Consider the following 27659-nt stretch of genomic DNA (forward strand, 5'->3'; position numbering starts at 1 on the left):
CTGCAACCTAATTGCAGAGATTGTTGTTGGCCGCCGATGACCTCCCAGCCCCCAAACTGCACAATCTGAAATAATTAGTACAGTACATGCGCTTCTGAATAATAACGAGACTCTAATCTTGTGGGTTACAGGCACAATTGCAAACAGGCCTCTGAATACAGTCCGTCCAATCTCAGATGCTGAAAAACAGCCTCTAGCAGAAAACTGGGAGGAAATGGAAATCTTACCTGGGATGTACTGGAGCAAAGACCAAAGAAAATCAGCCACATTCCTAGACAGGAGGCTGATGAAAGAGAACATGTAGGAAAGCATCTTTCGTGATTCTGAGCATATACTGAGGAACCTGCATAAACCGTCTATGCGAAAGATGGTACAGTGCATCTGTTAATGATGGGAGTGTACAACTAGGCTGGCTGAACACATCATTTCAGAATAAAAGCCTGGCTCTGTCTCAGCCTTTTCTGACTGAACAAGGGCATTTAGGGATGAAGCTGAACAGAACAGACAGAAACAGCGATACCAGATTATTGCACCGTCATTCTGCAGCGTTCCATCTCACCAGCTTTGAAAAGAAATTGATGGAATAGTATGCACTTTCCCAGTTAAGACTGGCTTTTCACATACACGAGCTTTGCTGTCTAACACGTTTAGGACCGTTTACAAACATGCTCAGAGAATCTAATGAAATGCGCTACCAGTTAATTGTTTCAAAACAAGAGGGCAAAGTGATTTGACCCAGTTTAGTAAGTAAGTGAATGAAAGGAAATTCTTACTGTGAATTTCTGTTCCCAGAGACTCCCTTACATTTGGGATGACTCTTCCCTCTCACTGGTAGCTAGGGTCACATAACAAAACAGGCCCTTGCTGGGAAGAAATAATCCCACATTCTCCAGTTAGGATGGTTGAGCAGGAAATAACCGCTCCCTTTTAGTCAGCACGTTGCAGGTGGTGAAGTTTATTTCCTGCTCCAATTGCTGTGTTGTATCAGTTTATCTTCCAGGTGTACTGCTAGGCAAAAAAAACCTCAGGAACAAAACTTATTAGGTACTATCTTGTGACTTTACTTCATCCACTGAAGTCCCATCCCCATACAGCCATGCATGACTCTCTCATTGTGGTAGCTGCTGTCCCTGGAGTCTCGGGGAATAGAAATTCACTGTAATAATTTTCTTCTGTTTCCCAGAGGCTCCTGAAGGACAGCCCTTCTTCCATCTGGGATGTACCAGAGCTATTCCTATTGGCTGGGCTTAGAGAAGCATCATGGCTGTACCACCTTTTGTAGTACCTTCCTGCCGAAGGCTGTGTCGGCTGAAGCCCATTTGTCTAGCTTGTAGAGTATGGCGAATGTGTGCAAGGAGGCCCAGATGGTTGCCCAACAAGCATCCACCAGGGGAAAGTCCCCTTTAAAGGTGTGCTGTTAAACCTGCTGGAGAACCTGCTTTGGAAGAACTGCTACAGACTTTGTGAAGGCCTTTGTTCTATCTAAGTAGAACCTCTATGCATGCCCAAAGAGTGCCAGGCTTGGGGTTATGGCAGAAGGAGGGTAATGCTATTTCCTGAGACCTGCAGAAAAGGGAATTCACCTTGGGGATGAATGAAAGATCCACCTTGTCTTGATGGAAGGTACAAAGATATGAGTCAGAAGACTATCTCTGCCTATCTCTGGCACCTGTTGAGCTAATGTGACAGCCACCAGAAAAAACTGCCTTCAGATGGAAGTCTATTGTTGCCATAGGTTCGAGGGGAGCGCTCATTAGGGCTGTCCAAAACCTGGGTTCCAGCTGGGGAATCAACACACCACTTGGGGGAATTCTTCTAATTTACACCCTTCAGCAATGGGTGTGAAGACAAAGGAAAATCCCCTTTTGCAACCCAAGATGTTGCCTAGGGCAGCTGCCTGTCTCTTAAAGATGTTAGTGCTTAGACCTTTATCTAAGCCCTCTTGCAGGAACTCAGATATGCTGAATATGTCTTTGGCCATAGGATGCCTCCCTTTCTTACTGCACCAGCCCAATAATACTCTCCAATACTCTAGAAGCTTCCCAGATGTTGCCAGGTCCGAGAGCCAGATGCGCTCAGTCTCTAGCCAGTTAATCAGAACATTCCTAGGTCTGGGTGAAGGATTGGTTCCTGTTTGAGCAGATCCCTCCTAGCTGGGAGTCGCTATGATGGGAAGTTCAATGATGAGTAGGCGCTCTAGGAACCATGGTCTTCTTGCCCAGCGTGGAATGATTAGTATCACTTTGTCTTGTTTATTTTGTTTTTTAATTGATTAATTAATTTTGTATTGTCCTTGCCAGAAAGGCTGAATTGGGAGGAGAGAGAGAGAGAGAATCCAGAAAGAAATTAAAAATAAGAAAACACATGCTGGCACGTTGAGAGCTTCAGGGCCAAACTGGGGATCGCGAGATGGCTCCACCCCCAGCAAGGACCCTTTTTGTCACATGACCCTGTGAGAGAGGAGAGTCATCCCAGATTTCAGGGCTGTCCTTCAGGAGCCTCTTGGGGAATTTTTCTTTCTAATGCATCTGCCTCCTATTTTTAAAATACTCATAACACTTGGTTGCTGTCCCTTTCCAACCAACAGAAAGCAGACTCAAAGAAAACTGGAACCGGTCTAGATTGTGAAGAATATTATTATCACCTATACCTGCATGCCTCCCTCTGTGATCCTGCTGCATGTGCTAAAGTTTTCAGTGCCACACACCTCTGCATTTATGTGAAGGCTGTGTAAAGAGAGGAGTGATACTGAAGTACTCACATCAGAGTACATCCAGCAGGAAAATCTGATTAGAAAAGAGCAATTTCTTCCTCCATCAGCAGCTCATTGTGAAGAGCAGGTCTGAAGAGGAATAAAGCTGGTGAGGGGAGGCTGAGAGCCATTTGGAAACCTACCACAGCCACATCCAGCTTAAGGGTGAAATAATCCCTAGTCTTGTCATAAGCCAACATGAAGGAATATTGGTAAACAGTCTATCTTAATAAGCATATTTGCAATTTTATAGGTCACATGTGTCAGGAGAACAAAACATTAAATAACTGGCAAAAGTATGAAAGAGCCTTGTGTTCTCTAGTATTCTGTATTTTATCAATTATGGATATGATCCATATAATTTTTAGTAATGGTCAGAGTAGTCACAGCTACTCCTAGCCAGTAGAATCTATAGACATCATCAGAGGTCATTTCAAGACACTGGGTTCTGAGGTCTTTGAGTCAAGTTGACTCTGTTAATAGTCTAAAATATTAGGAATGTTGCATGTTGAACAAAAGGATGGAAAAGATTAGAGGGAGAAGTAATTCCCAGCTAAGCTCTGTTGATCAGACATGGCAGCTTTAAACCCAATTAATTTTTAGTTTAAACCTCACCCTGAGTCTCTAATCCAACAGGAAAGCAGATTATGGAAAGAAAAGTGGAAGTACAGTATAATTCTCAGTACAATGAAAAACAGGTATTACATTTAGTCTAGGTCTAGGATATACCAACAATTGTTGACGGACAGAATCTTGTATCAGTTGCTTAATAACTTATCATTACACAATGAGTAAAATAATGTCCTTGCTTTCTGAAGGTTAGTAACAAAAGCATGATTTTATTTAGGGACAGATAGGTGTGGCAAATTTGCACAAGCAAAATAAAATAATTTTTGGAATGTCCTATCTTCCTTTCTCTTTTATTTTAATTGACTGAGTCCCCCAACATTCCAAAATAATAAAATATGCAGCAAGAAAGATGAATCTGTAAAATCTATTTACCATATTTTTCGCTCTATAAGACGTACCAGACCACAAGACGCACCTAGTTTTTGGAAGAGGAAAACAAGAAAAAAAATATTCTGAATTTCAGAAGCCAGAACAGCAAGAGGGATTGCTGCGCAATGAAAGCAGCAATCCCTCTTGTTGTTCTGGCTTCTGGGATAGCTGCGCAGGCTGCATTCGCTCCATAAGATGCACACACATTTTCCCTTACTTTTTAGGAGGGAAAAAGTGAGTCTTATAGAGCAAAAAATACGGTAGTTAAAACAGGTGTTTAGTCTGAAATATGGTTTTACCAAAATACATTGAGTGCACAATCCAACCAAAGTTAAGCACTGTTAAATACTAAAGTTTTTATGTGACAATTAAACATGTGTTTGACTCTCTTCTGTTTAACACAATAATGAGATTTAAGAAGACTTAGCATGGTCTAGATTTTATTAGTGTAAGCATTATGCATGCAGTTTATGCATGAAGAGGAAAGGGACAAGACAGGGTTAATTTCGGTGGGTGGGTAGGTGGGCTTGTCCTTCACCTGCAGCTAGTCAAGTGTGATCAGCAAACCCATGAGAGTGAATCAGAGACAGATGACTTAACACAAGTATAAATGCCCTTGTGTTTGTAGCAAGCTAGCTGTTGACTGAAACCTTATGTGTGCTGGCTCTCTACAGGCAGAGAGTATTCTGGGGCCACAATCCACTGGCATGTCGAATGGGCACACTGCACTCGCTTTCAACAGATTACAGTATGCCCACAAAAATAAAGTATCAGTCAGAGTTAGCCACTTTCTGCCAAACCATAAAATGTTCCTAACTTGTTTGTCCCTATTCTTCATTGCAAAGTCTGTTTTAGTTCAAGCATTCCGAATTCTCCGCATTCCCTCTTTCTGATACATTGTTATTACTATCAGAAAGGGAGCCCAATCTACATCCAAACTTGTTTTAGAAAGAAAAGGTTATGGGCATGGGCCTTGTAATAGACTCCAATCCCACATAATCATATTAAAAACAAAATCCTATATTCTATTTCATCAATACTGCTAAAGTTACATTGCTTTGAAAAGTGTTGGAATATTTCTTGAATGATAAATACAAATATATGCAAGTATTACAACAGATAAGTGGGTGTTTTGTTCTACAATAGTGTACAGCAGAGATGGAACCCTAAATATGTAGCCTGCGCATTAAAATTCAGGTCATTTGCCAGATAATCCATGTTCACCTCATAGAGTGTCTGCAATTGCAGCAAATCTGTGTTAAATTCTCCCTTTTCACCTTTATGTTATATTCTATAGAACTAGCTTCTTTCAGGATTCCTTCGAGCTCCTCAACATTGGAGGCATACATTGCTGATCTCTCAGTTTACATATAAACACAAAAAACACTATACAGTGGTACCTCGGGTTACATATGCTCCAGGTTACATACACTTCAGGTTACAGACTCCACTAACCCAGAAATAGTACCTCAGGTTAAGATTTTTGCTTCAGGATGAGAATAGAAATTGCATGGAGGGGTGCGACGGCAGCGAGAGGCCCCATTAGCTAAAGTGGTGCTTCAGGTTAAGAACAGTTTCAGGTTAAGAATGGACCTCCAGAACAGATTAAGTACTTAACCTGAGGTACCACTGTACTTAAAATAAAGTTCTATTCATGCTGACACATTAAATGATTTATAAAACTACAAGTGAGGAACTCAAACTATATCCTTGTTCTTCCTGTATGTGGGAATTATTCTGTCCGTGGTGTTTCTTCCTCTCCTTGTAAAATGTTATGTCTATCTTTTCCCGGTTGTTGCTATTATCCATCATGCCTTGGACGGAGCTGACATCCCATTGTTTTTCCAGAAATTTCTACCTCACTCTGTCCCATGCTTCATTGTTTTGCAACTTTAACAACAGCTGCAAAACTCACTCTGTCCCAAAAAATAAACTGTCGTTATAATTTTTCCTCTCAGCCTGGGAAGAAGAGCAGTCAGTTCCTTGGCAGTTCACAGACTCCTTTCATCCTTCCTTTCAAATGAAGATATATGAGCAATTATACTTCCAATTAAATTAAATTCCAAGTCCTCTTAGTGTTATTCAGTTCACTTTGTAAATAAGAAAAGATAGGGAAGAGTCAGCTTTAAGTTTCCATTGTAAACCTTTTGCAAAATAAAGCTTCCCCCCCCTTTTTTCATGTTTTTACACACACAGTTCCGTTTGATGTTATATTCCATATTTATAATGCAATTTCTTCCATCCTCGCCTGTACAAATATAATTTGAACTAAGGTTCAGAGGAGGGTTGCCAAATCATAAATGTAGAGAAGAAAACTTTACAGTAAATAAGGAAACTGTAGGCTCCCCCCACCCCATCTTTTGCAGTGAATGAAGTCCTTCTTTCAAGTTCAAACCTTAAACGCCTTGCAGTTGGTTTGTTCCACAGTTGGTGATCTCATCTCTTCTAGCACGCACCTGTACTTTAGTTAAAATTAAACTCTAATTAGCAGGAGAACCTCTGCTTTTTAATGGCAACATTGGAGAGTTTTTGGCAGAAGAAGTGCTTTTGCACTGAGTCTCCCTGCCTCCCGCCTTCCATGCCAGAGCGAGAGCTAGAATAATTACCCTCAATCATCCTTGTTTTTCCTCCACCAACGACATCCCCCAGGGGGTGCCTCCATTAAGGCAGAGTGGAACCAGAAGCCAAGCATTGTCCATATTTTCTTGTGTAACCAACAACAGTAATTGTTGCGGCAAATTCGCAAAATGCTGGCTATACTCTAGCATTGGCAAGTTTGTTTTTAGAAGTTTTGTTTCTCACACACCCCAGCCAATCGTAAGCAAACGCATCATTTACATTATGTTGATCTCATCACAAACTGCTGGAAGAGTTTACGACCATAAAACAGTATAGGAATATTGCGAAATAAATAATAAGATAAGCTATAAATCTTATTAAGCTCAGTAAGGCTCTCTCCCTATTAAATGCGCTTAGCATTGCAGGCATACAGAACAATTGTCTACGTATCACTTCAGTACAATGCCACACTAAGTGCAATGGGACTTACTCCCAGGTAAATGAGTATGAGGAACAGAGCTGCGATCGAAGGCCCACCAGACGCCTTAATTATACAGCTGGGGGGAAACGACTTAGCCTACCGTAAAGTCATAGATTTACAATGGAATATCTTCAGAGACTTTGACGAACTACTTACCTCTTATCCCAGAATTAACATTCTGTGGTCATCATTGTTGGAAAGGCGCACTTGGAGAGATTGTCACTCCCCTATCGCAGTGAACAATATTATCCTAGGGATTAGTTACAAGTTTGAGTGTGTTGGCGGCGAGCTTGGGCTCGAGTGGCGGTTAGGCATTGGTGGGGGTACTGTTTTATTGTTATGCAAATGAAGAAGGGGGAAGGTAGCGCCATCACCTTCCCCCAAGTCAAAGGGTGGTCCGGTAAAGGATTCCGGGGGGCGTGGCTTGTCCTAAGTCTATGGAGGTGTGGCCCCACGGCGTGACCCCGGGGGGAGGTCCTAGTTGACGTTTCTCAGCAGAACTCCCTCTACTGGTGGTTAACCCTTACCAGACTTCAAGCAAGCGGGCTGAAACCAGTTAGTGTTAGGACCAATGCCTAAGCCAATACCGCTCAATTCCTGTAATCAATAAAGTTGTGGCCTAATTTGACCCATTAACTCGAATTCTTGTGTCTCGTGTCTTTATTTCTGAGGGGGGAGGCGGGAACTCGCCACACAAGTTTTGTTTCTCACACACCCCAGCCAATCGTAAGCAAACACATCAATTACATTATGTTGATCTCATCACAAACTGCTGGAAGAGTTTACGACCATAAAACAGTATAGGAATATTGCGAAAGAAATAATAAGATAAGCTATAAATCTTATTAAACTCAGTAAGGCTCTCTCCCTATTAAATGTGCTTAGCATTGCAGGCATACAGAACAATTGTCTACGTATCACTTCAGTACAATGCCACACTAAGTGCAATGGGACTTACTCCCAGGTAAATGAGCATCACATTTAGAGCAGGACACTGAGGGATTGTTGTTGTTGTTTGCCAGCTTTACCAGCACCATTACCACACGCAGTGAACTCCGACAAAGGGGTGAGGAAGGAATACAAGGACTAGATGCCTTTTATTTTAAAGGAAACCATTTCTTTTCAATGAGCTGTTCCTCGTTCCTCAGCGCTTAACAGATCTAGAACAGAGCAGCAGCAGCAACAGAAATTGAGCTCCAACTCCCCACACAATAAAGGACCCTGTTTTAAAGCACCACCAACAAGTATTGCTTGGAGCTCCAAACACCAGGGACAAATTTATCCCTCACCCACATGGAAAGAGGTGTGGGTGTGGACCTCCAGAACGAATTAAGTACTTAACCCGAGGTACCACTGTAAGTTGAGCCTAAACCATATATACTATAAAGAAAAAAAATAGAAAACAATCATAAAATAAAATTTTAGAGATTTAAAAAACAAAAAGAAAAGAAATTGAAAAGAAATGTATCAAATACACAACATTTTTTAAGGAGTACTAACCATAATTTGAATATTCTATACACAAAATTCCTAGAAAGACGTTATCTTCATATTTCTTCTTTTATTCTTTTCCTTTTCTTACAGTCACTTTCTTTCTATTCCACTAAACTGGCTTGAGTCCCTTTTTAATTATATACCTGTTTATGAAGTATGGAAAAAATTGAGAGCCAACCCAGGTCTCCCTTTATCCTACACAATTAATTGCCTTGTACACACAAAGCGTTGTCTTGTCTGCTATCTTAGTCATACACAAAGTCATGGACAAAGCTAATGCAATTCCAGGCTGCATTGTCATCAGCACTGCAACAAAAAAATGGCGATTCAGCATGTTTCTATACACTTATTGAGTGGGGAAACCTTACCTGCATTGCTAGCTATTGCAAGTAAGGGATTTACTGTATTTGTCAATTATTGCAGAATAACCGATATGGAGATGGAGGGTGTGCTTTTGTGGCATGTTACCAAACATTCAGCTGATTAAACAAATAAAAAAAAATCATTCCAGAAACAAATGAGTCAGAAGAAGAGGAAATGGCAGAAGGCAGAAGAATAAGCTCACGCTACAGCAATATTTCTTAGTTTAAAATGTTGCCTAATTTTTCTTCTGCCAGCATGTATGACATCATTCTATCGTTACACAATTGAAATATATTTGTTAAACAGAGAATTGTTGTGCACAAGACACATTTTAGCAGAATTGTTGCTGACAAAACCATTACTGTATAGCTGTCCAGCTCTTAAGAGTTTGAAAGAAACCCTAGTCACTGGTCCAAAAACATTCTTCCAATTGTATCCAGCTCTCATTTTTCTCCTTCCTATCAGTATGCCAGGAAAACTATTCCAAAAGCTTAGACTTCTAATGGCTGAAAACATTGTCTCATTAGCAACCCAAATATACAGTCTTTGCAAGTGAAAACTAATTATTCATTTTAAACATTTGTATCCTTATGCTGCAATTGTGATGTTTAGCCTATTTCTTAGCTGCTGCTTTGCTAACAGTGCTTTATAGATTGTAATTGTTTTATTGGCGTTTTGTTAATTATATGATTTATGCTGTACTTGTGGCGTTTTGTTATTGTTATTGTTGTTTATTGCTTGTAAGGCACTTTGGGATTCATGTGAATGGAAAGCAGCACAGACGTACTCTTTGGTGAGAGAACCCCAACAGAGATTTAAAATCACAAAATATGCAGGAAAGTAAAGTGTGGAAATATAGGCTATTAGATCTTTCAAATATGCCCTCATGAGTTCCAAAACTTCCCTCTTCCCCTAGCATGGAGAAAGACCAAATATTTGGTTACAAATGGTTTACTTACAAATTCTGTTGGTCAGATTCATGTGCTTTTCCATACAGCATTCAGAAGAAGTTACACAGGCAGTAAAACTTGGCTTAGTTACAGTGGTGAGAGTTCCAAAATTACTGGTAAATGAACTCAAGAGCGGCTTTTGAGAGCCATGCAGCTAAACTGGAGCAACCAACTTAGCCTCTTTACATTTTGTGCTCAGGTTGGTTGGGGGTTGAACAATAGGCTTGGTTACCCATTTCTTCCCAAGGTAAGGGAAGTGGACATAGCTAAGCTATTCACGCCTTAATTAGACTTAAGCATGTTGGTTATATGAGGCTGGTTATCTCACAGTTAGGGCCTCTTATCTGTTTTTCTCTCCCACTCTTAATATTGTCTCCCAGTCCCTTTGCAGAAAATGATAGTTACAGGGGTGGGGTTCTCCTTCACTATCTCATAAATCTAAAGAGTGTCCCACAGCTGCTGTCCCTTCACATCCAAGTAGCAGAAAGGGTTGGGTGGGCAATATAGCTAATGAAGAACTTGCTTTTTTCTTCCTCCCTCCCAATAACCCTTCCTTTTAAATTGTAAGCCTCCGGGCAGGGACTAGCTTATCAGTGATATGTGTAAGCTGTTCTGGGAGCCTTTTTCGCCTGAAGAGCAGGACAAAAATAAATTCCAGATATAGATAGATGATAGATAGATAGATAGATAGATGATAGACAGATAGATAGATAGATAGATAGATAGATAGATAGATAGATAGATAGATAGATGATAGATAGATAGATAGATAGATGATAGATGATAGATGATAGATAGATAGATAGATGATAGATAGATAGATGATAGATAGATAGATAGATAGATGATAGATAGATGATAGATAGATAGATAGATAGATGATAGATAGATAGATAGATAGATAGATAGATAGATGATAGATGCAACAATCCTAAACCCAGTTCAGTTTTCTAGGGGCTGCTTCTTTGATTTGCTTTCAAAATGGAGAAGATATATAAAATGGTAGGCATGTGAGGGATAGGAAAACATCAGATTCTGCAGAGAAGTGTTCCAAGATGTGCCACACAATTTCCCCAAACTATGGTTAAAGGATGTGGTTAAAGGCGTAATCTCACAGGTTATAAGTAAATAAGGCTAGATAGATGTAAAACAAAATATGTGGTTATGGATTTGATGATGGGTGACCTTTGGGAGGTAAATCTCCACAGATACCGTATTTTTCACTCTATAAGACACACCAGACCATAAGACGCACCTAGCTTTTGGAGGAGGAAAACAAGAAAAAAATATTCTGAATCCCAGAAGCCAGAACAGCGAGAGGGATCACTGTGCAGCGAAAGCAGTGATCCCACTCACTGTTCTGGCTTCTGAGATAGTTGCGCAGCCTGCATTCGCTCCATAAGACACACACACACATTTCCCCTTATTTTTTAGGAGGGAAAAAGTGAGTCTTATAGAGCAAAAAATACGGTACATTCCAGAGACAGTAGAGTGGTTCTGAAAAGTAAGATAAAAGGAAGTATTTGGGCCCAGAATGGTTGTTTCTGCCTTTTGGTTGTCATAAGGAGGACAGTCTGTGTCATTTCAGGGTTGCTGTCAATTCATTGTATTTGTTTTAAAACAATGTACGTGGAGCTTCCAGGCGGTTCCATATTCAAGTATTGACCGACCCAGACCAACTTCATAGCTCCAGCAAGGGTCATCTGGAGTTTGTATGGTTTTTCCACTCAAGCCAACTTCATAGTTATGTTTTTCTCCAAATATATATTGCCTGATAGTGTCCACTTGGAACACTAGTCTCCATTAATCTCTTTCTACTTGCAAATTTATACTTTACCTTAGAATCTCATTACATCTGATATTTCTTTGAATTAACTTCTGCCTAAGTGTAATTTATAATAATTTCATTTGAAATTGCTTTAATTTCTTTGAAGTTGGTTTTACCGGTATTATTTCAGGTTGTATTCCAATTCACACTTGAGTAACAGAATGTTTACAGATTGATGTTGCAAAGAATTCCTTGCAGTGACATATGTACGGATAGCATATTTTGTACCATAACTGTGACAAATCATTACCATCATGCTATTTGTTAACTGTACTACCATAGTAACTGTACTACCAGATGTGTAAGTGGCATTTAAGATTGGGCTTCCAAGCACATGAGAATGTAGTTAATAAAGTTATGTAAAAAGATTTGCATCTAGAAAGAAAGTGAGAGAGTGAATGCCAGAAACTATATATAAATTTAACAAATAATAATAAAACCCTGCAACCTCACACTGCGGCAGAAGGCCCTGAAGAAAAATTAGACACTTCATATGATTCAGACACTTCCAACCAATGGCAAACGATGCTTATTAAGACCTGAATAGGAAAGCAGTATTTTAAACTAATTTGAAAACTTAATACAGTGGTAAAACAGCCTCCCTGCCATTAAAGATGCTTTCAAATGGATTTTAAACAGTCTCTCAGCTGGATAGTTTACCATTTTACAAAACTGTGGAAAAAGTGTCCAGCCAAGAGGCAGGGCCAATAAATGCAAATACTGAAGGAAAATTAAAGTTTCCAGCAAAGGAGCAGAATATCTGGCATCAACTGTTATTATACTGAACTGAATGAGGACACCAAATTTCCTAATACTAAATTGATTTTAATAGGGTGTCTCCTGGAAACACAGGAATCTTAGAGACAAGTTTTTTCACTGGCCGAGAGACAGACCAGTGATTTGATTACAGGTTTTAAATATACATACCAGTAAGTCAAGGGAGTGAGTGCAGGGTTCCCACATCCCAGTTCTTATGAATCACCATTCCACTCTGCAAATGTACTTTTCCCACACCATGCTGCCCACAACAACATACTGATACTTCCTGGACAAACTGTGGGCACTGCAAACACCCCAAAAACCCAGCTACTTCCTCTCCTTCTTTCAGTTCCTTGTTAGGAGGCTGAACCTTTTATTCCGGTAATATTTCCTCCACGACGCACTGGGTAGTACTGAAACATAACCACACTGACAACAGTGGTACAAAATGACTTAGACTGACATTCTAAGGTAAGGGTAAAGGGACCCCTGACCATTAGGTCCAGTCGTGACCGACTCTGGGGTTGCGGTGCTCATCTCGCTTTATTGGCCGAGGGAGCCGGCGTACAGCTTCCGGGTCATGTAGCCAGCATGACTAAGCCGCTTCTGGCAAACCAGAACAGCGCACGGAAACGCCGCCTACCTTCCCCCTGGAGCAGTACCTATTTATCTACTTGCACTTCATGCTTTCGAACTGCTAGGTTGGAAGGAGCAGGGACTGAGCAACGGGAGCTCATTCCGTCACGGGGATTCGAACTGCCGACCTTCTGATCGGCAAGTCCTAGGCTTTGTGGTTTAACCCACAGTGCCACCCACGTCCCAACTGACATTCTACTCTAACCTATTTAGCATATCCAGTTGCCATCATGAACACAAATTTGGCATATCCTTTGAGCAAATGTTACCTGGAAATAAACCACAGTGCATTCAATGGGACTTACTTTTGAGTAGACATGGTTAGGACTGTGCTATTAACTATTATTTTCTTCACTTATGAAAAGTGAATGGGGTATGCTAAAATAGATTAGGCTATCAAAACAAACACCTGAGCAAACTGACACCTCTTACTTTAATCATTTATTTACATGGATAGCCTGCCTCAATGGAACTCCAAGAAAATACTCAGAAAATTAAATATTTTTTTAAGGGAAATAATTACAGTTCCTTGTTCTTTTAAGAAGCATGGTTTGAATTCCAAAGACAGATAAAGAAGTAGAAAAGTCTGGGCATTTATGTTAAGAGACATAAATACAAACTCTAGTTTTTCCCAAAGGCAAACAAATGGGCATGTTATTCACCTGTGGTCTTGTGGGAGCAGTACATTCTCAGTCTTACTTATTTTTTCTCATGAAATTGCATAGTTTGTTTGCCATGGAGACGCAGATTGCAGCTATAACAAAGACGGGATTTTTTCATCTCCGCCAAGCTAAGCAGTTGGCTCCTTACCTCTCTCGCCCTGACCTAGCCACTGTGATCCACGTGACGGTCACCTCCAGACTTGATTATTGTAACTCACTCTACGTGGGGCTGCCCTTGAGACCGACCCAGAAACTACAGCAGGTGCAGAATGGCGCGGCGAGACTCCTTACGGGGTCCTCGCCGTGGGATCACATTCACCCAGTGCTATACCAGCTGTACTGGCTCCCAGTGGAGTACAGGATCAGGTTTAAGGTGCTGGTTTTAACCTTTAAAGCCCTATGCGGCCTAGGACCCTCATACCTACGGGACCGTCTCTCCTGGTATACCCCACGGAGGACCTTACAGTCTTCAAACAAAAACATATTGTTGGTCCCGGGCCACAGGGAGGTTAGGCTGGCCTCAACCAGAGCCAGGGCTTTTTCGGCCATGGCCCCGATCTGGTGGAACTCTCTGCCACAAGAGACTAGGGTGCTGTAGGACTTGACATCTTTCCACAGGGTCCACCAGGCCTTTGGCCAAGGCACAGTCTGACCCCCTCCTTTGGTAATCCTCACAGAACTCTAGCCCAATGGTTGCCATTAATTTAATTTGATTTTGAATTGATTTTAAAACGAATTGATTTTAGAATGCTGTGTTACTTTTATTGTTGTTAGCCCTGCTTCGGCTGGGGAGGATGGGATATAAATATTTTATTTTATTTTATTTTATTTTTATTATTGGAATGTATAATTGTTCACATCAAACTCCTTATTGATGCTCAGAGAACCAACTATCAGTAAATGTCTCCATTTAAATAATAATAATCTATGCATAAGTTTGATAATATTTTTGTTGTTAAATAAAACAGCCCTTCTAGTTCGGCATCTTATTCCGGCTGAGCATTTGTGAAGTGAGTTATTTAAACTGATTAAAATTAAATTAGATTGCCTGTTAATACTCAAGGTTGTTAAGCTAAAGAACTATGGAGGTTTTTGATCATCCTGAAAAGTTTATTGTGACTAGGAACTCTTCATGTACAGTTAAGGGGATACACTGTTTCTGTAGTAAAGTAGGAAGAAAGGGAATGTTGTTAGTGTTTGAAGAATTAAAATGGGAACTAAAGGACTGTCGTTCTGCTGTTTACTGACACCTCAGCTGTTGTGGGACATCCTTGAGGTGATTGAGGCTCCATTTCTGGAAAATGAGCTAAAAAGATGCAAACAGTTTGCAGAGACCTGTGAATGAATAAATAAGTGATGCATTATTAAACAATTAGAAAAGGTTTCAAAGATCCATACAGCCCAAAATGCCGACTCCTGAAGTGAAGGACTTGGAGCCAAGGCTCAATCCCAGGTGGACACAGCCAGAACCTACATTCAATGCCAGAGCACAACTCAGGAGCAAATAAAAAGCGTCACTGAGCATGGAAAGAGTGCACAGGCTTTCCTGGTCCCAGAGGCATCTGCTCCATCGCCACTTTTGAGAAATAAGCTACTCATAATTCTATATATTACAAAGAGAAATGAGATGTGAGCGTTCTTGATTCTTGAGTTTTGGAATAAAGAGAAAAGATTGAAGGGGGCATACTTGTGCAACCCCAAATAATGTATTTGTACTTATATTTATTAAGTTATTTAAAACATTTCTTTCTCATTTTTCAAGGAAGTCCAGAAAGATAGGAAGGAACCTAAAAAAGCTACCTTAAACAGGTAGTCAGACCATTGGTGCATCTAGATCAGGACTCTCTACTGCAGGCTATAAGGGTATCAGGTTCACCTTCGTTTTTGGAGACACACCAACCATACACAAATGCCATACACTTTGAATCAAATAATTCTAAGTCAAGGCCAGGATTGTGCTTTGAGAGTAGCATAGATGAACTGACTTGGCAGACCTTCCACACATAACCCAGTTTCTGCTTAACTCCCCTCCAACCGCCCTCCAGTTTTCTTATTTTCAACAGTAATGGTTCTGTTTGGGGCGATGCAATCTTGCTGCTCATTTTCCTTTCCCAGCTCCGCCTGGAAATGCCAAGAACCTGGGATCTTCTTACGTGCACGGCAGCTACTGAGCCCAGTAGCCCTTCCTCAATTACAGCACTGTACAAACCAATAAAAAACGTCATATGGTTGGTGGTAAAACTGCCTGGTCTGGTGCACTGCTTTCCTGTCTGTTCCTCCCTTCCTCTCCATGCACCGCCCAGCTTGGCTGTTCCTCTGCATCATCCACATATACTCAGACCTCAGCCACTACTTCCCCAGTCGCTTGTGAAGGTTTAGCCGACTCGGTTGCCGTCGGATCTTGGGCTGCGCAAGAGGCAGGTAGGTGAGGATGGGCAGCCTGGCGCTGCGATGGTGCGGGTGGCTGCCTGGCTGCATGCAAGAGGGGCAACAGGGCGTCCTTCCTAGCTTGGCCTCCTGCCTGGGGCTGGTACTTTAGGGCCAATGAAGGTCTGGGTTGCAAAGGAAGCCAGTCCCAAGGCTGCAGCTTGGAAATCTCTCAGGAGATGCTAAGAAAGGGGGACCTGGGGCTGCTAAGTTGATCCATCTACTCTGCAAGAAGTGGGTGCGAAGCTGGGTGCAGCTAGGCGGGGCCACCAACCTCTGTCTCCCCCAAACACAAGAGGGGCGCCACAGAATCCCTCACAGAGGCATAGCTGTCAACTGTCCCTTATTTGGCGGGAAAGTCCCTTATCCCAGCTCTGTGTCCCGCTGCTGTCCCTTATTGATGATGTCCCTTAAATTTCCCAGGTTTCAAAGGAAGCAGCTCCTCTCCCTCCCTCCCTGCCTGCCTGCTGGCCAGGGAGGAGGGAGGCTCCAACTGTGTTGCTTGGCTGTGTCGCTCACCCAATAAAGAGTCTAAGAACGACTGGGGGGTGGAGCTTGTATGCCTTGTGTGCGTTGCCTGGGGACTTGCCTTTGCTCAGCGCTTCCCAGCAGAGAGGTGACGGTGGTTTTCCTTGCTGCATCCCCTTTGCCGGGTTGCTGCGCTGTGGGAACCGCCACTTGAGGATTTGTTTGGCTGCTGGCTGGGCTTTCTGCCTTTGGCTCGGGAGCTGGTTGACTAAAATCCCTTATTTTGGCTGCTGATCCCTGATTTTTGAGGCTGCTGGTCCCTTACTTTCAAATCTGTAAGTTGACAGCTATGCACAGAGGATGCTGCTAAGACACAGCCTCTTGGATTGCAATCTGCTTCATTGACATCCCTAAAGATATCCCTACCTGAAGTAAAACAGCCTTGCAGCTGTAGTGGGCACAGTTGTCAAGTATTGAGGATGAGGTAACAACTGGAGTATTGCCACAAGGAACCATAGAGTATTGCCACAAGGAACCAAGGTGGGTGCACTCTTCCCACTTTGGATCAAATCTATGCTTCCAGGTGCCATAAGAAAGCTGCAGAAATAGCGCAGGATAGCGCGCACCCCAGAAATGATTTCTTTCAGCTTCTGCCTCCTGGAAGAAGGTACAGGGTTATAAAGACTAGGACTAGCTGCCTGAGAAACAGTTTCTACCCAAATACGATTTTGGTTTTAAACGCATTGTAAGGAGTCTCTATGGGAGTATATTGTATTTAAAAATGGGGTATCAGAGTTTTTAGGGGGCTAACCAGGTTGGGATAGCTGGGATAGCAGGCTTCTTGGGTTGGAATGTCTTATGTAGATTTTTCAATTTCGTTGTTCTGTATGGGACAATGACAATAAAGATATTGTATTGTATCGTATCATAAACTTCTGCACTAGCTTACTTTGGGAAGATTTTCCTAGCAAGGAGATAAAGGGATGGGGAAAGCTTACCATATTTTTTGAACATCAGACAATTCAGCTTGAATAGGATACCAAAGAGGACACCTATGGCATCAAAATACATTATTTGAAGGGACACGGGTGGCGCTGTGGTCTAAACCACTGAGCCTCTTGAGCTTGCTGATAGGAAGGTCAACTGTTTGAATCCCTGTGACGAGGTGAGCTCCTGTTGCTCTGTCCCAGCTCCTCCCAACCGAGCAGTTCGAAAGCATGTCGAAGTGCAAGTAGATAAATAGGTACTGCAGCAGCGGCGTTTCCGTGCACTCTGGCACTTGTCACAGTGTCCTGTTGCGTCAGAAGCAGTTTAGTCATGCTGGCCACGACCCGGAAAGCTGTCTGTGGACAAACGCCTGCTCCCTCGGCCTGAAGCGAGATGAGCACCGCAACCCCATAGTCGCCTTTGACTGGACTTAAATGTCCAGGGGTCCTTTACCTTTTTTACATTATTTGTGTATGCATTGCATTTCTGGACTATGTAAATTATTATTAATAATCTAGTGGTGTCATTGCAAACAAGAAAGGCCAGTGTTCTGCGGCAGAGAAGTAGGAAACCTTCATTCATAGTTTTCACGAGAAATATGCAGCCACTACATCCCTCACAACTCCCTTTGTGCAGGTCTTCACCAACTCTGTGCCCTCCATGTGTTATGGACTACAGCTCCCAAAAACTCTTTCATTGGTCAGCAGCCATGGTACCAATTCCAGTTGCCTGAATTCTGTGTGTGTCTCCCTAACAGTTCTGCCACACTACGTTGTGGCGCACCTGAGCATGGGAGCAGAAAGGCATCGTGTACCTTGGAGGACTCTAGAACTGATACATATTATTAACCCTTTTCTTCCTCCTACCCCGCTCCTAAAGAGCAAAGATGGCTGATATAATTCAGATGTGTCCACTGCGAATTGAAGATGATGGGACCCTCTTTTTTGAAGGTAACTCTCGCCTGGATTATTTTGGTTTGATTTTCTCCAGAGGTGTTGCTATGGCCATAATCAGGGTCCTACCCCCAAATGACTATTCAGAGTGGCAGATGGAGGCAGTGGCAAACAGACCTGGTGTCAGCTCCCGAGCCAGCATAATATGCTGGTCACCACAGAATCAATCACACACACACACACACACACACACACACACACACACACACTTCATAGTTAGCGTGGCTGAGCATGTGCATAATTTCAATGCTCATTTTATTTTTAAAAAAACCATTTTCTACAACAAAATGGTGCTTAACTGTGTTTAGCATCAGGGCAGCAAGCCCAATTTTATTTTCAACATTAACTGGTAGTGGTTTTCCAGGGTTTCCAATAAGGGTTTCCCAACCCCACCTGGAGATGTCAGGATTGAACCTAGGATGTTAGCTCTACCACTGAGCTATGGCCTTTCCCCACACGGAGCAAGGATGGCACCCAAATTTTAAAGTGAAATGAAGTCATACATGTTGCCATCTGAAGAGGAGTGTTGGTAACAGACCATTAGGGTAGGAGTGCAAGATTAGCAAATTGCACCGCTAGGACTAAACATGATTAATCCTGATTTGGATCAGGCCCAGTATCTCCAGAGAAAGCATATAAGGCAATCAGGTAAAATCTGAAGGAAAATGTATGATGTGGGTTGTGACTCTTTAAAAAAATTAGGCCAATGTTTACATAATAATATAAGCAGAGGGCAAAATAGACAATTGGCTGCCCTTGTAGGTGAGCGATTCAGGAGCTGTTCTCCACTGCCTGTGGGTACTCAATATATTTCTGTTGGTAGCAACACTTATCAGCACTTAGAAAACAATCTGTGGTTCAGTGGCAGAGCTCCCCTTTGCCATGGTTAAGTCCTAAATTCAACACTCGACACCTCTAATTAAAAGATTCCTTGTAGCCTAGCTGCAAACTAGGAGATCAAACTGCCTGTCAACCTACACATCAATGGGCTAGATGGTGGTTTGATGCAGCAAAGAGAGGGTGGTGAGAAACCTTCTGCTATGGAATTAGGAAATTCTGTTTCCTTGTTTCCAAGGTCCCCCTCTCTCTGTTGAAATTGGGCTTGAAAGAAGTGTTCTCTTGTAGCCAATGCAATAGGCTGTGATATGTGTTTGGATGCTGTGTGCAGTGCCTGCTGTTTCTCCAATTTGCAAATACAGCGGTACCTCGGGTTACAGATGCTTCAGGTTACAGACTCCGCTAACCCAGAAATAGTACCTTGGGTTAAGAACTTTGCTTCAGGATGAGAACAGAAACCGTGCTCCGGAGGCGCAGCACCAGTGGGAGGCCCCATTAGCTAAATTGGTACCTCAGGTTAAGAACAGTTTCAGGTTGAAGATAGACAAGGACTGGAAGGTGTTTAAAGGATACTTGCAAAATCATATTGAAAAATCAGAACTCCTATTAGAATAAAAAAGTTCCGTTATAAATACCGAAATACTAAATAAGATGGATAACAATGTGTAACAGAAAAAGAAGTAGAAAAGTTGGTTTAAAAGTGTGTGAAAGAAAGTAAGAGAAGTGGAATGAAATTGCAATTGAGTAGATTGGAAGTCTAACCCAAGGGTGGGGTGAGGGGTGAGGGATGGTGGTGGGAAAAGGAAGTATCTGTGGGATTGAGTGTGAGTATGTATGAATATTTTTAAGGATTGTATGAAATGTATGTTTGTATATTCGTAATATGTATGTATTAACATTGAATTATTTTAATAATAAAATATTTTAAAAAGAACAGTTTCAGGTTAAGAATGGACCTCCAGAACGAATTAAGTTCTTAACCCAAGGTACCACTGTATGCCCACAGGCAGGGGGTACACATGAAGCAAGGTGAGGCTCCCGCCTCAGATGGCAGGGTCCTTGGGGCAGCAGATCTAGCTTCCAAGAAATGCATCGCTTGCTGCCGCTGCCACGGTAGCAGCAACAGTGTGGCATGCTCCTTGGAGGCCAGAACCGTTGCCTTCTTGGCAGCTCCTCCACAGTAACCTCTTGGCAAATAGAAGGCACTTCTGGTGCCACAATGTAGATTTTTATCCCCTCTGTTCCTGATGTAGATCTCCATTCACTCCTTCTTCCCTTGTTGGCTGGGGGGTGGGTGTCATTAAGTGGTTTACCTCAGGAGTCAAAATGTCCTGGGCCAGCTCTACCTATAGGCCCCAAAGGGTTGACAACCCCTGTTCTAATCCAATTGGTAATAGGAGGGAGGGTTTTTTTGGGGGGGGTAAATATTAATTCCTTTGTATTCAGCGGGATGGGGGGATAGAATACACCCAGCTAGCAAATAATAAACTGTCTGGATGCACTCTAACAACATTTTCCCATTCTCTCCCTACTCTGTTCGTGGTTTGGCTGGAACAGAAGATGAAGGTAGTTGTAAATTCTCTGTTATAAATTACTCAACAAACAAGAGTTGTGCCAATGTTTTGTGGTGTTACACTTTTGTATGGAGAATTGCGGCTTTATGGGATAGGTGGTTCCCCCCCCCCCCCGTTTAATCAAATGCTGTCGATAATCAATATTGGGCCATTTCCTCACTGTCAGCTTGGCTTTCTAACTTCAGCAATGAATTAATAAGATCAAGTGGTTCCACACGCCCAGCTGAACATCACATAGCAAGAATGGCCGTGGTTTCGTGCAAGACATGATGCAATGCCACCAAACTTTCAGTAAATTAAATCACATATAACAGCACAGCCAATTAGATTTATGCACCAATATAACAGCAATTGTATACAGTGCTGTGTTACCCAAGACAAAAGAACAAAAAATAATAATCAAGAGGTGGAACTGATGTAGTTCAAAGATTATAATCCTAGTCCAGAATTATGGTTTATTAAACTGAGAACAAGTGTTGTGACCACATCTTTCATTGTCAATCCTCATTCAGCTTCAGCACATCAATCAAGTCTTATTGGCAGTGTTTCCCCTTACTTCCGAATAGGGAAACTGTGGTTTAATTTCCATTTATAAAACAGGATATGAAACCAGGGATAGTGAGTGGTTTCATATCCTTTTTGGCTAGGAGCAGTGCTCCAAGTTTCCCAGTTCAGGTGTAATGGGAAACCGCGGCTTAATGCTCAGAAATGATCTCAGAAGAGAAGAAGAGAGGAAGAACAGTGCTTACACGTGGTGTAATAAAATATGGTTGGGGAGGGGACGAGATCTAGGCCTGCTGAAAATACTGATTCAAGGGTGAACCTGCCTGAAGAAAAGTTAATTCAACATTCAAGCGTTAGAAAATCGCCCCACTTCAAAGCACTCATGTGAGGTGCAATTGTTGTTGTTGTTGTTGTTGTTGTTGTTGTATTTATACCCCAGCCACTCTGGGCAGCTCCCAACAGAATATTAAAAACACGTTAAAACCTCAAACATTACAAACTTCCCCAAACAATTACTTTCTGGAAGAGAAAAATCTACAGCCCTCCTTCTGAATCCACATTTATCATGTCTCTTGAAAGGTTTAGAAGCAGACAGCTTTAAAAAATCTGAAAAATGCAAGGCAGCACAGATCTTCCGAAACCAAGAAAATCACGTGCTCATTGTGAGACCAGAGGATAATGCTGATGCCATGGCAGCATTTGAGCCCATGACAGACGAAGAAATGATAAACGGTACAGTAATACTTCCAACCCTTCCTTGAAGTCTGAACCGGTTTCACCTATATCACCTTATTTTTTCTCTTGCTTCGTGTATTCAGGAACAAAATAAACCATTTAAAAACAACAACGACAGGTGTGTACAGTTAGGTTGCTCATTAGGAAATACCTTTGTAAGTATAACAGAAGTTTAATAATGGAACGAGTTGTGCAAGGGGAGTTGTGAGTCCATTGCAGTCTTTAAAGACAACCTATATTAAACAGGAAATGCATCTGGAGCACACTGATAGTTAAAAACCACTAGTTGTCTTACAAGGTGCACTGAGCTATACCTGTAAATGTTCATAGCTCTGCCACCACATCCCTCTTTGATGAAATACAGAAAAACAACTTTTGGGGGGGAATCACAAGTAAAAGGGTACTACAGTGATACCTTGGTCCTCAAACGCCTTGGTACTCAAACAACTTGGAACCCAAACACTGCAAACCTGGAAGTGCTCCGGTTTGCGAACTTTTTTCAGAAGCCAAACGTGCTCTGGTTTGAGTGTTACACCTCTGTTTTGAGTGTTATGCTGATGATTTGAGTGCCACACTTCTGTTTTGAGTGTTACGCTGAGGTCTGTCTGGTTTTGCTACTTATTTTGCATTTTTGTTTTTGCAGTTTTTGTTTTGTGTCTGTATCTGTGTGGAACCCAATTCAGCTACTGATTGATTGATTGATTGATTGATTGATTGTGTGACTGCAGTACATTGTTTACTGCTTTCATTTTATGGATCAATGTCCTCATTAAACAGTAAAATTCATGTTAAATTGCTGTTTTAGGGGTTGTTTTTGAAAGTCTGGAACAAATTAATCCATTTTGCATTACTTTCTATGGGAAAGCACACCTTGGTTTTTGGAACGCTTTGGTTTTGGAATGGACTTCCAGAACGGGTTAAGTTTGAGAACCAAGGTACCACTGTATTGTGCTCATGACCTGCTTCTGAGCTTTCCATTAGAACATCTGGTTAACTAACATGAGAACAACATGCTGGAGTAGATGGAGTCTGACCCAGCAGCACACCTAAGTTCTAACTGTGGGGAAAGGATCATATTTCATGTTCTTAAAAAGCCATCAGTTTTATGCAGATATCTGGTCAGCCCCCATTGCCACCTGATTCAGCTCGTCTTAAGCAAGCGACCTCTGCTTGCTCTTGTAGAAGTGTTGAATATTTGCTCCAGCCTTCACCAAAAACAAGGCAGAAACCATCGGTTAATCACACAAAGACCACATGCTCTTGTTGTGGTTGTTTAGTCGTTTAGTCGTGTCCGACTCTTCGTGACCCCATGGACCAAAGCACGCCAGGCACTCCTGTCTTCCACTGCCTCCCGCAGTTTGGTCAAACTCATGCTGGTAGCTTCGAGAACACTATCCAACCATCTCGTCCTCTCTCATCCCCTTCTCCTTGTTGCCCTCCATCTTTCCCAAAATCAGGGTCTTTTCCAGGGAGTCTTCTCTTCTCATGAGGTGGCCAAAGTATTGGAGCCTCAGCTTCAGGATCTGTCCTTCCAGTGAGCACTCAGGGCTGATTTCCTTCAGAATGGATAGGTTTGATCTTCTTGCAGTCCATGGGACTGTCAAGAGTCTCCTCTACTGCTGGTCAAATGCTTTTGAGTCGCCAACACAAGGTTACACACTTTTGAGGTTTCTTGGTGCAGAAATCCAGCATGCTGAATACATTGCATCTTACTGAAGTTGTGCCCACTTAATCAAAGGGAAGGGGTGATGAATGATGTTGACAGTAAGCGATAAACCTCAAGGAAAGTGGTGCAATTGTAGGCACTCAGCTCTGAGCTTTGTTAGCCACTGCTAGAGACTTTTTCAAAAGGTGCCTGATTGTCCTTTGTGCGCAGAACCTGGAATCTCATTGAATATTCACATTTACCAAGACACCAACCTGAGAGGACTGCCAGTGGCCTTCAGCATAAAGTGGAACGGTGAAACTTACATCATGCAAATCGTGAAAGACGGTAGCAATATGAGGGTGGTGTTTAGGGTAAGCCACTGCCAATTGCCATAAAGAATCACTTTTAAAGTTCTGTACCTTTAACGTTGCAGCCTTGTTGACTCTCTAGGAGGGAATTGCGCAGGTCAAGAAGGGATGGATGAGGAATTGGCTGATTGATCTTTTCGCAGCAGACTGACCCAGTTTGACAAACTTCCTTGTGCATTGGAACATATACGTTCCAAAAATACGTATGCTATGATTAGAATGTGTATAAGACGTATATTTCACAGGAAAGTGCATGAAAAGAATTGAAATTTATGTATTTTGAGAAAACACATAAAATAATGTAATTTATTATTATTATTTATGATTTTCAGTTATATACATTTCAATAGTTTTACAATCATTTTAACATTTCAAAACTCAACTGCCTTCCTCTTCTGCGGTTTCTTAAATTTATTAGCTCGATATACTTCTGTATAAAAACTCACAAATATCTTATTTCTTTAGGGTTTTTCTACAACTCTGCCTTCTATATTAATTTTATTTATACAGGATTTTCCTTGTCTTTTCTTTATTTGCCATGCTAATAGTTTCCCTGGTTTGTTAACCTGTTTGAATTGTTTCTGTTTTAAATATTTAATTTCCCACTCTATTTCTTGATTTATTATCAATGAGAACTGTGTTTGCAATATCTTAATATCCTGTTTCACAATCTCTTTTCGAGGGGAATTTATTTATTTTATTTATTTTTCTTTTCTTTTTATTTCTTCTTAGATTTCTTGCTTTTTCAACTCTCTCTTCTTTTTTTGGTATGCGGTACAAAATCCTTTCCCAATCTTTTATTAATCAATACCCTTCTGTGTTTCTTTGCAATGTGTGTTTCCTGAAGGCAAATCATGTCCAAATTCAACTTGTTTTTCTGTATGATTTTAGCAACAAAATTCTGTATGATTTAAGCAACAATTTTTTTAAAAAAAAAGGTTCAAAATTAGTTATTATTTTAAATAATAAAAAGTACAAAATGGGGCAGAATGGACCAGTGATTGAGCACCAGTGTAAGTGAAATGGGACCAACTTTGGAAAAGCCCAGTAAAACATTTTAAGTAGATTAAATAATATCAAGTAGTCCCATTTGTCTCTGTGCTTATGCTCAAGTTACACAGAAAAAGCAGGTTCACATGTAACACGAAACCAGTTTTCCCCAACAGTTGTAAGCACACCAGCTTCTCAATCCAGGTTTCAGATCCTGGTTTCATGGACATTCACAAATCATGGTTTGTGTGATAGCACAAATTCAGATATCACAACAAACCGTGGTTTGTTGCATTACATCTCACTGTGCACAATCACGGCTAGAGCATGGAACGACCAGGGCCAAGTAATGGTCATGTGAAACTGTCTGATGAGCATCTACAGTGTTGCATTTTCCATGTGAGTTACATATCAAAGTATTAACCAGTTCCCAGAACTACTTGCAGTGGAAGGATCCTATTGCTTGAGTTGACTCTCCAACAAGGGTCTTAAATTACAGAGAGGCATATTTAATTCAAACACTGAGAAGCCTTCCTGAACTGGCTGTTCAGCATGGGATCTCTCTGGGCCTCTTTTGCCTGTGTGTTTGGTGGTTTGCTTCAGACACTGTTTGCAAGATTCTGAACTTTCTTTAAGATAATACATTTCTAATCTTCCTTCTTTCCAGCCAAGAGACGTCCCAGAATTCATTCCAGGAGAAAAAAGTGATATGCTATTCTTCAAAACCCCATTTTCCAAAGCTGACAGACAATTCTACAGATTTGAGTCCTCACTGGAGCAAGGCTACTTCCTTGCCTTTGAGAGAAACGAGAGGGACAGAGTCACACAACTGGTGATAAAGAGAATAGATGGAATAGACGAGTCTATAAAGCTACATACTTCCCCACTTCCCAGAAGAAAAATATAACCATCGCAAGAAAAACATAAGCAAAAAAATACTAGAAATGGAATACAAACAAACAAGTAAAACAAGTAAAACAAATAATATAGAATACTGTAATGAAAAAAATCATGTCCCTAATAAATAAATCTTGGAATATCTGTATAACACACTGCAGAGCCCTGAAGGAAAAACACACAAGGTTTATAGGATCGCGGGATTTGCAGTACAAAGAAATATTTTGTTATAAAGCTCTCTGTGCCACTTTTCTAAGCGGCTGTTTCATGACTGTGAATGCTATATGTAATTTGAGTTGATGAATATTTTTGTACAGAGTATTTTGGACTAAGGCCTACTATTCAGTGCTCCTGAGAAAGTTGCGTAATAAAATACATTGGGCATTTTATAACTCTTAGTAAAGTTTCCTGCATCTTCATACCATTTTGCGTCTTGCCTTTTTCTCATACATTTGTGTTCCTGCCCATGATTAACCAGTATAGATGTACAATAAGCCATCTTTTAGCAGATGAGATTCACCTAGTCCAGAACCAGCTGAGGTATCAAATATGGGCCTTTGCCAGCAAGGAACCTAAAATCCTTTTACTGGAGACTGACCCCAGAACTTCCTCAGTGTGCTCTACAGATGCTGAAATAATTATGTCATTCACACAAAAAAGTTTATGTGCAAGAAAGTGCTTCCTCAGTGTATCATCAGATACACGCACAATGACTCATTTATGACCATCTCTGTTGCCTTATCCTTGAAAAATGTGAGTAAGCGTCTAGTCACATTTTCACAGAAACAAGTAATTAAAACAGCTCTGTAACAAAATGTATCCCATTTTTAAAAGGGTTCAACTTATTATTAAGAATCATTCCAATCAGTTTAAAAACAGCATGTTGACCACCCCGCTACAATACATGAACTACAAGTTTCAACATTTGTCTCCCAAGAAATACATTTATGCAACAAAATCTACCACTTCAGCATAAGCAACTATGAACAATAAATTTTCTTCCTGAGAAAAATTGGCTGTGTGAAGGTGACAGACTGGGGAAATCTCTTGCAGCTGCAAATCACCACATGCTGTAAAGACCTTGATAAACATGAATCAATTTAGATGTTACCCTATTAAAAACACAGCAATTTGATTTAAACCAGTTTCTGTTTGAATGTCACCTTGTTTACTAATAGCTAGTTTATTATGATTTTTAAAGTGTGTTTTTCTAACCTGCTTTTATAAATCAACACAACATTTAAAAACTCATCCAAACTCCTGCACATCTTCAAGTCTGCACCACACAATGGAAGTATTGCAAAGATTCCAAAGCAGCCTTTACCAAGCTGGTGCCCTCCAGATGTTTTGACTACAACACCCATCAGCCACAGCTAGCTGGCTGTGGCTGATGGGTGTTGTAGTCCAAAACATCTGGAGCATAACCACCAGCTTGATGAAGGCGGCTCTAAAAATTCCATTTAATGAACCAAATGAAGAGGCTCGAAGCAACACCACTCAAGGAACGAGCCAAAATTAGATTAATGGTGACATAGCCTTTCTCCAAAGGTAATACAGGAACTTATTATCAAATCATTTCACCTTTAGTGTGTGTGTTTGCACAGGCAAATTGCATGAAGACTACAAAGTTAAGTATTGTAACAATTTAAGTATTGTAACATGCAGATAATTTGCTCTCAGTTTGTTATACGCTTTAAGAGTGGTAGCAAAATATTTAGCTGCCTTCTCTGTCATGTAAGGTGTAGTATCTGCTAAGAGTTCTGTGATTGTAGGTTGTTTTAAACAGTT

At 41.2% G+C, this 27659-nt stretch overlaps 1 protein-coding gene and 1 long non-coding RNA gene across 5 annotated transcripts in view; one reads left to right on the forward strand and one right to left on the reverse strand.

Annotated features, from left to right (window-relative positions):
- The window catches only part of BCO2 (beta-carotene oxygenase 2), a 64924-nt gene that overhangs the window by 25022 nt on the left and 12243 nt on the right, over positions 1–27659 (reverse strand). Inside the window, exon 1 of one of the 3 annotated variants that reach the window (XM_081889877.1) lies at positions 774–793. The exons of 1 other annotated variant lie outside the window; for it this stretch is intronic. In XM_081889877.1, coding sequence (XP_081746003.1) covers position 774 — 1 coding nt within the window. In that variant the 5' untranslated portion in view covers positions 775–793. Of the gene's footprint in view, positions 1–227; positions 419–773; positions 794–27659 lie in introns of those variants that run through there. One more of the 3 variants, XM_081889876.1, reaches the window with a different exon arrangement.
- Positions 20609–26295, forward strand: LOC309357706. 2 transcript variants are annotated; one of them, XR_014163173.1, is made up of 4 exons: positions 20609–20721; positions 21813–21965; positions 23845–23987; positions 25642–26295. It is a non-coding gene; the product is annotated as an uncharacterized lncRNA (long non-coding RNA). The 2 variants fall into 2 exon arrangements; XR_014163174.1 differs by lacking the exon at positions 20609–20721 and having other exon boundaries at positions 21802–21965.

This window comes from Podarcis melisellensis, assembly GCF_964234715.1.
Source record: "Podarcis melisellensis genome assembly, chromosome: 15".
Classification (NCBI taxonomy): Eukaryota; Metazoa; Chordata; class Lepidosauria; order Squamata; family Lacertidae; genus Podarcis; species Podarcis melisellensis.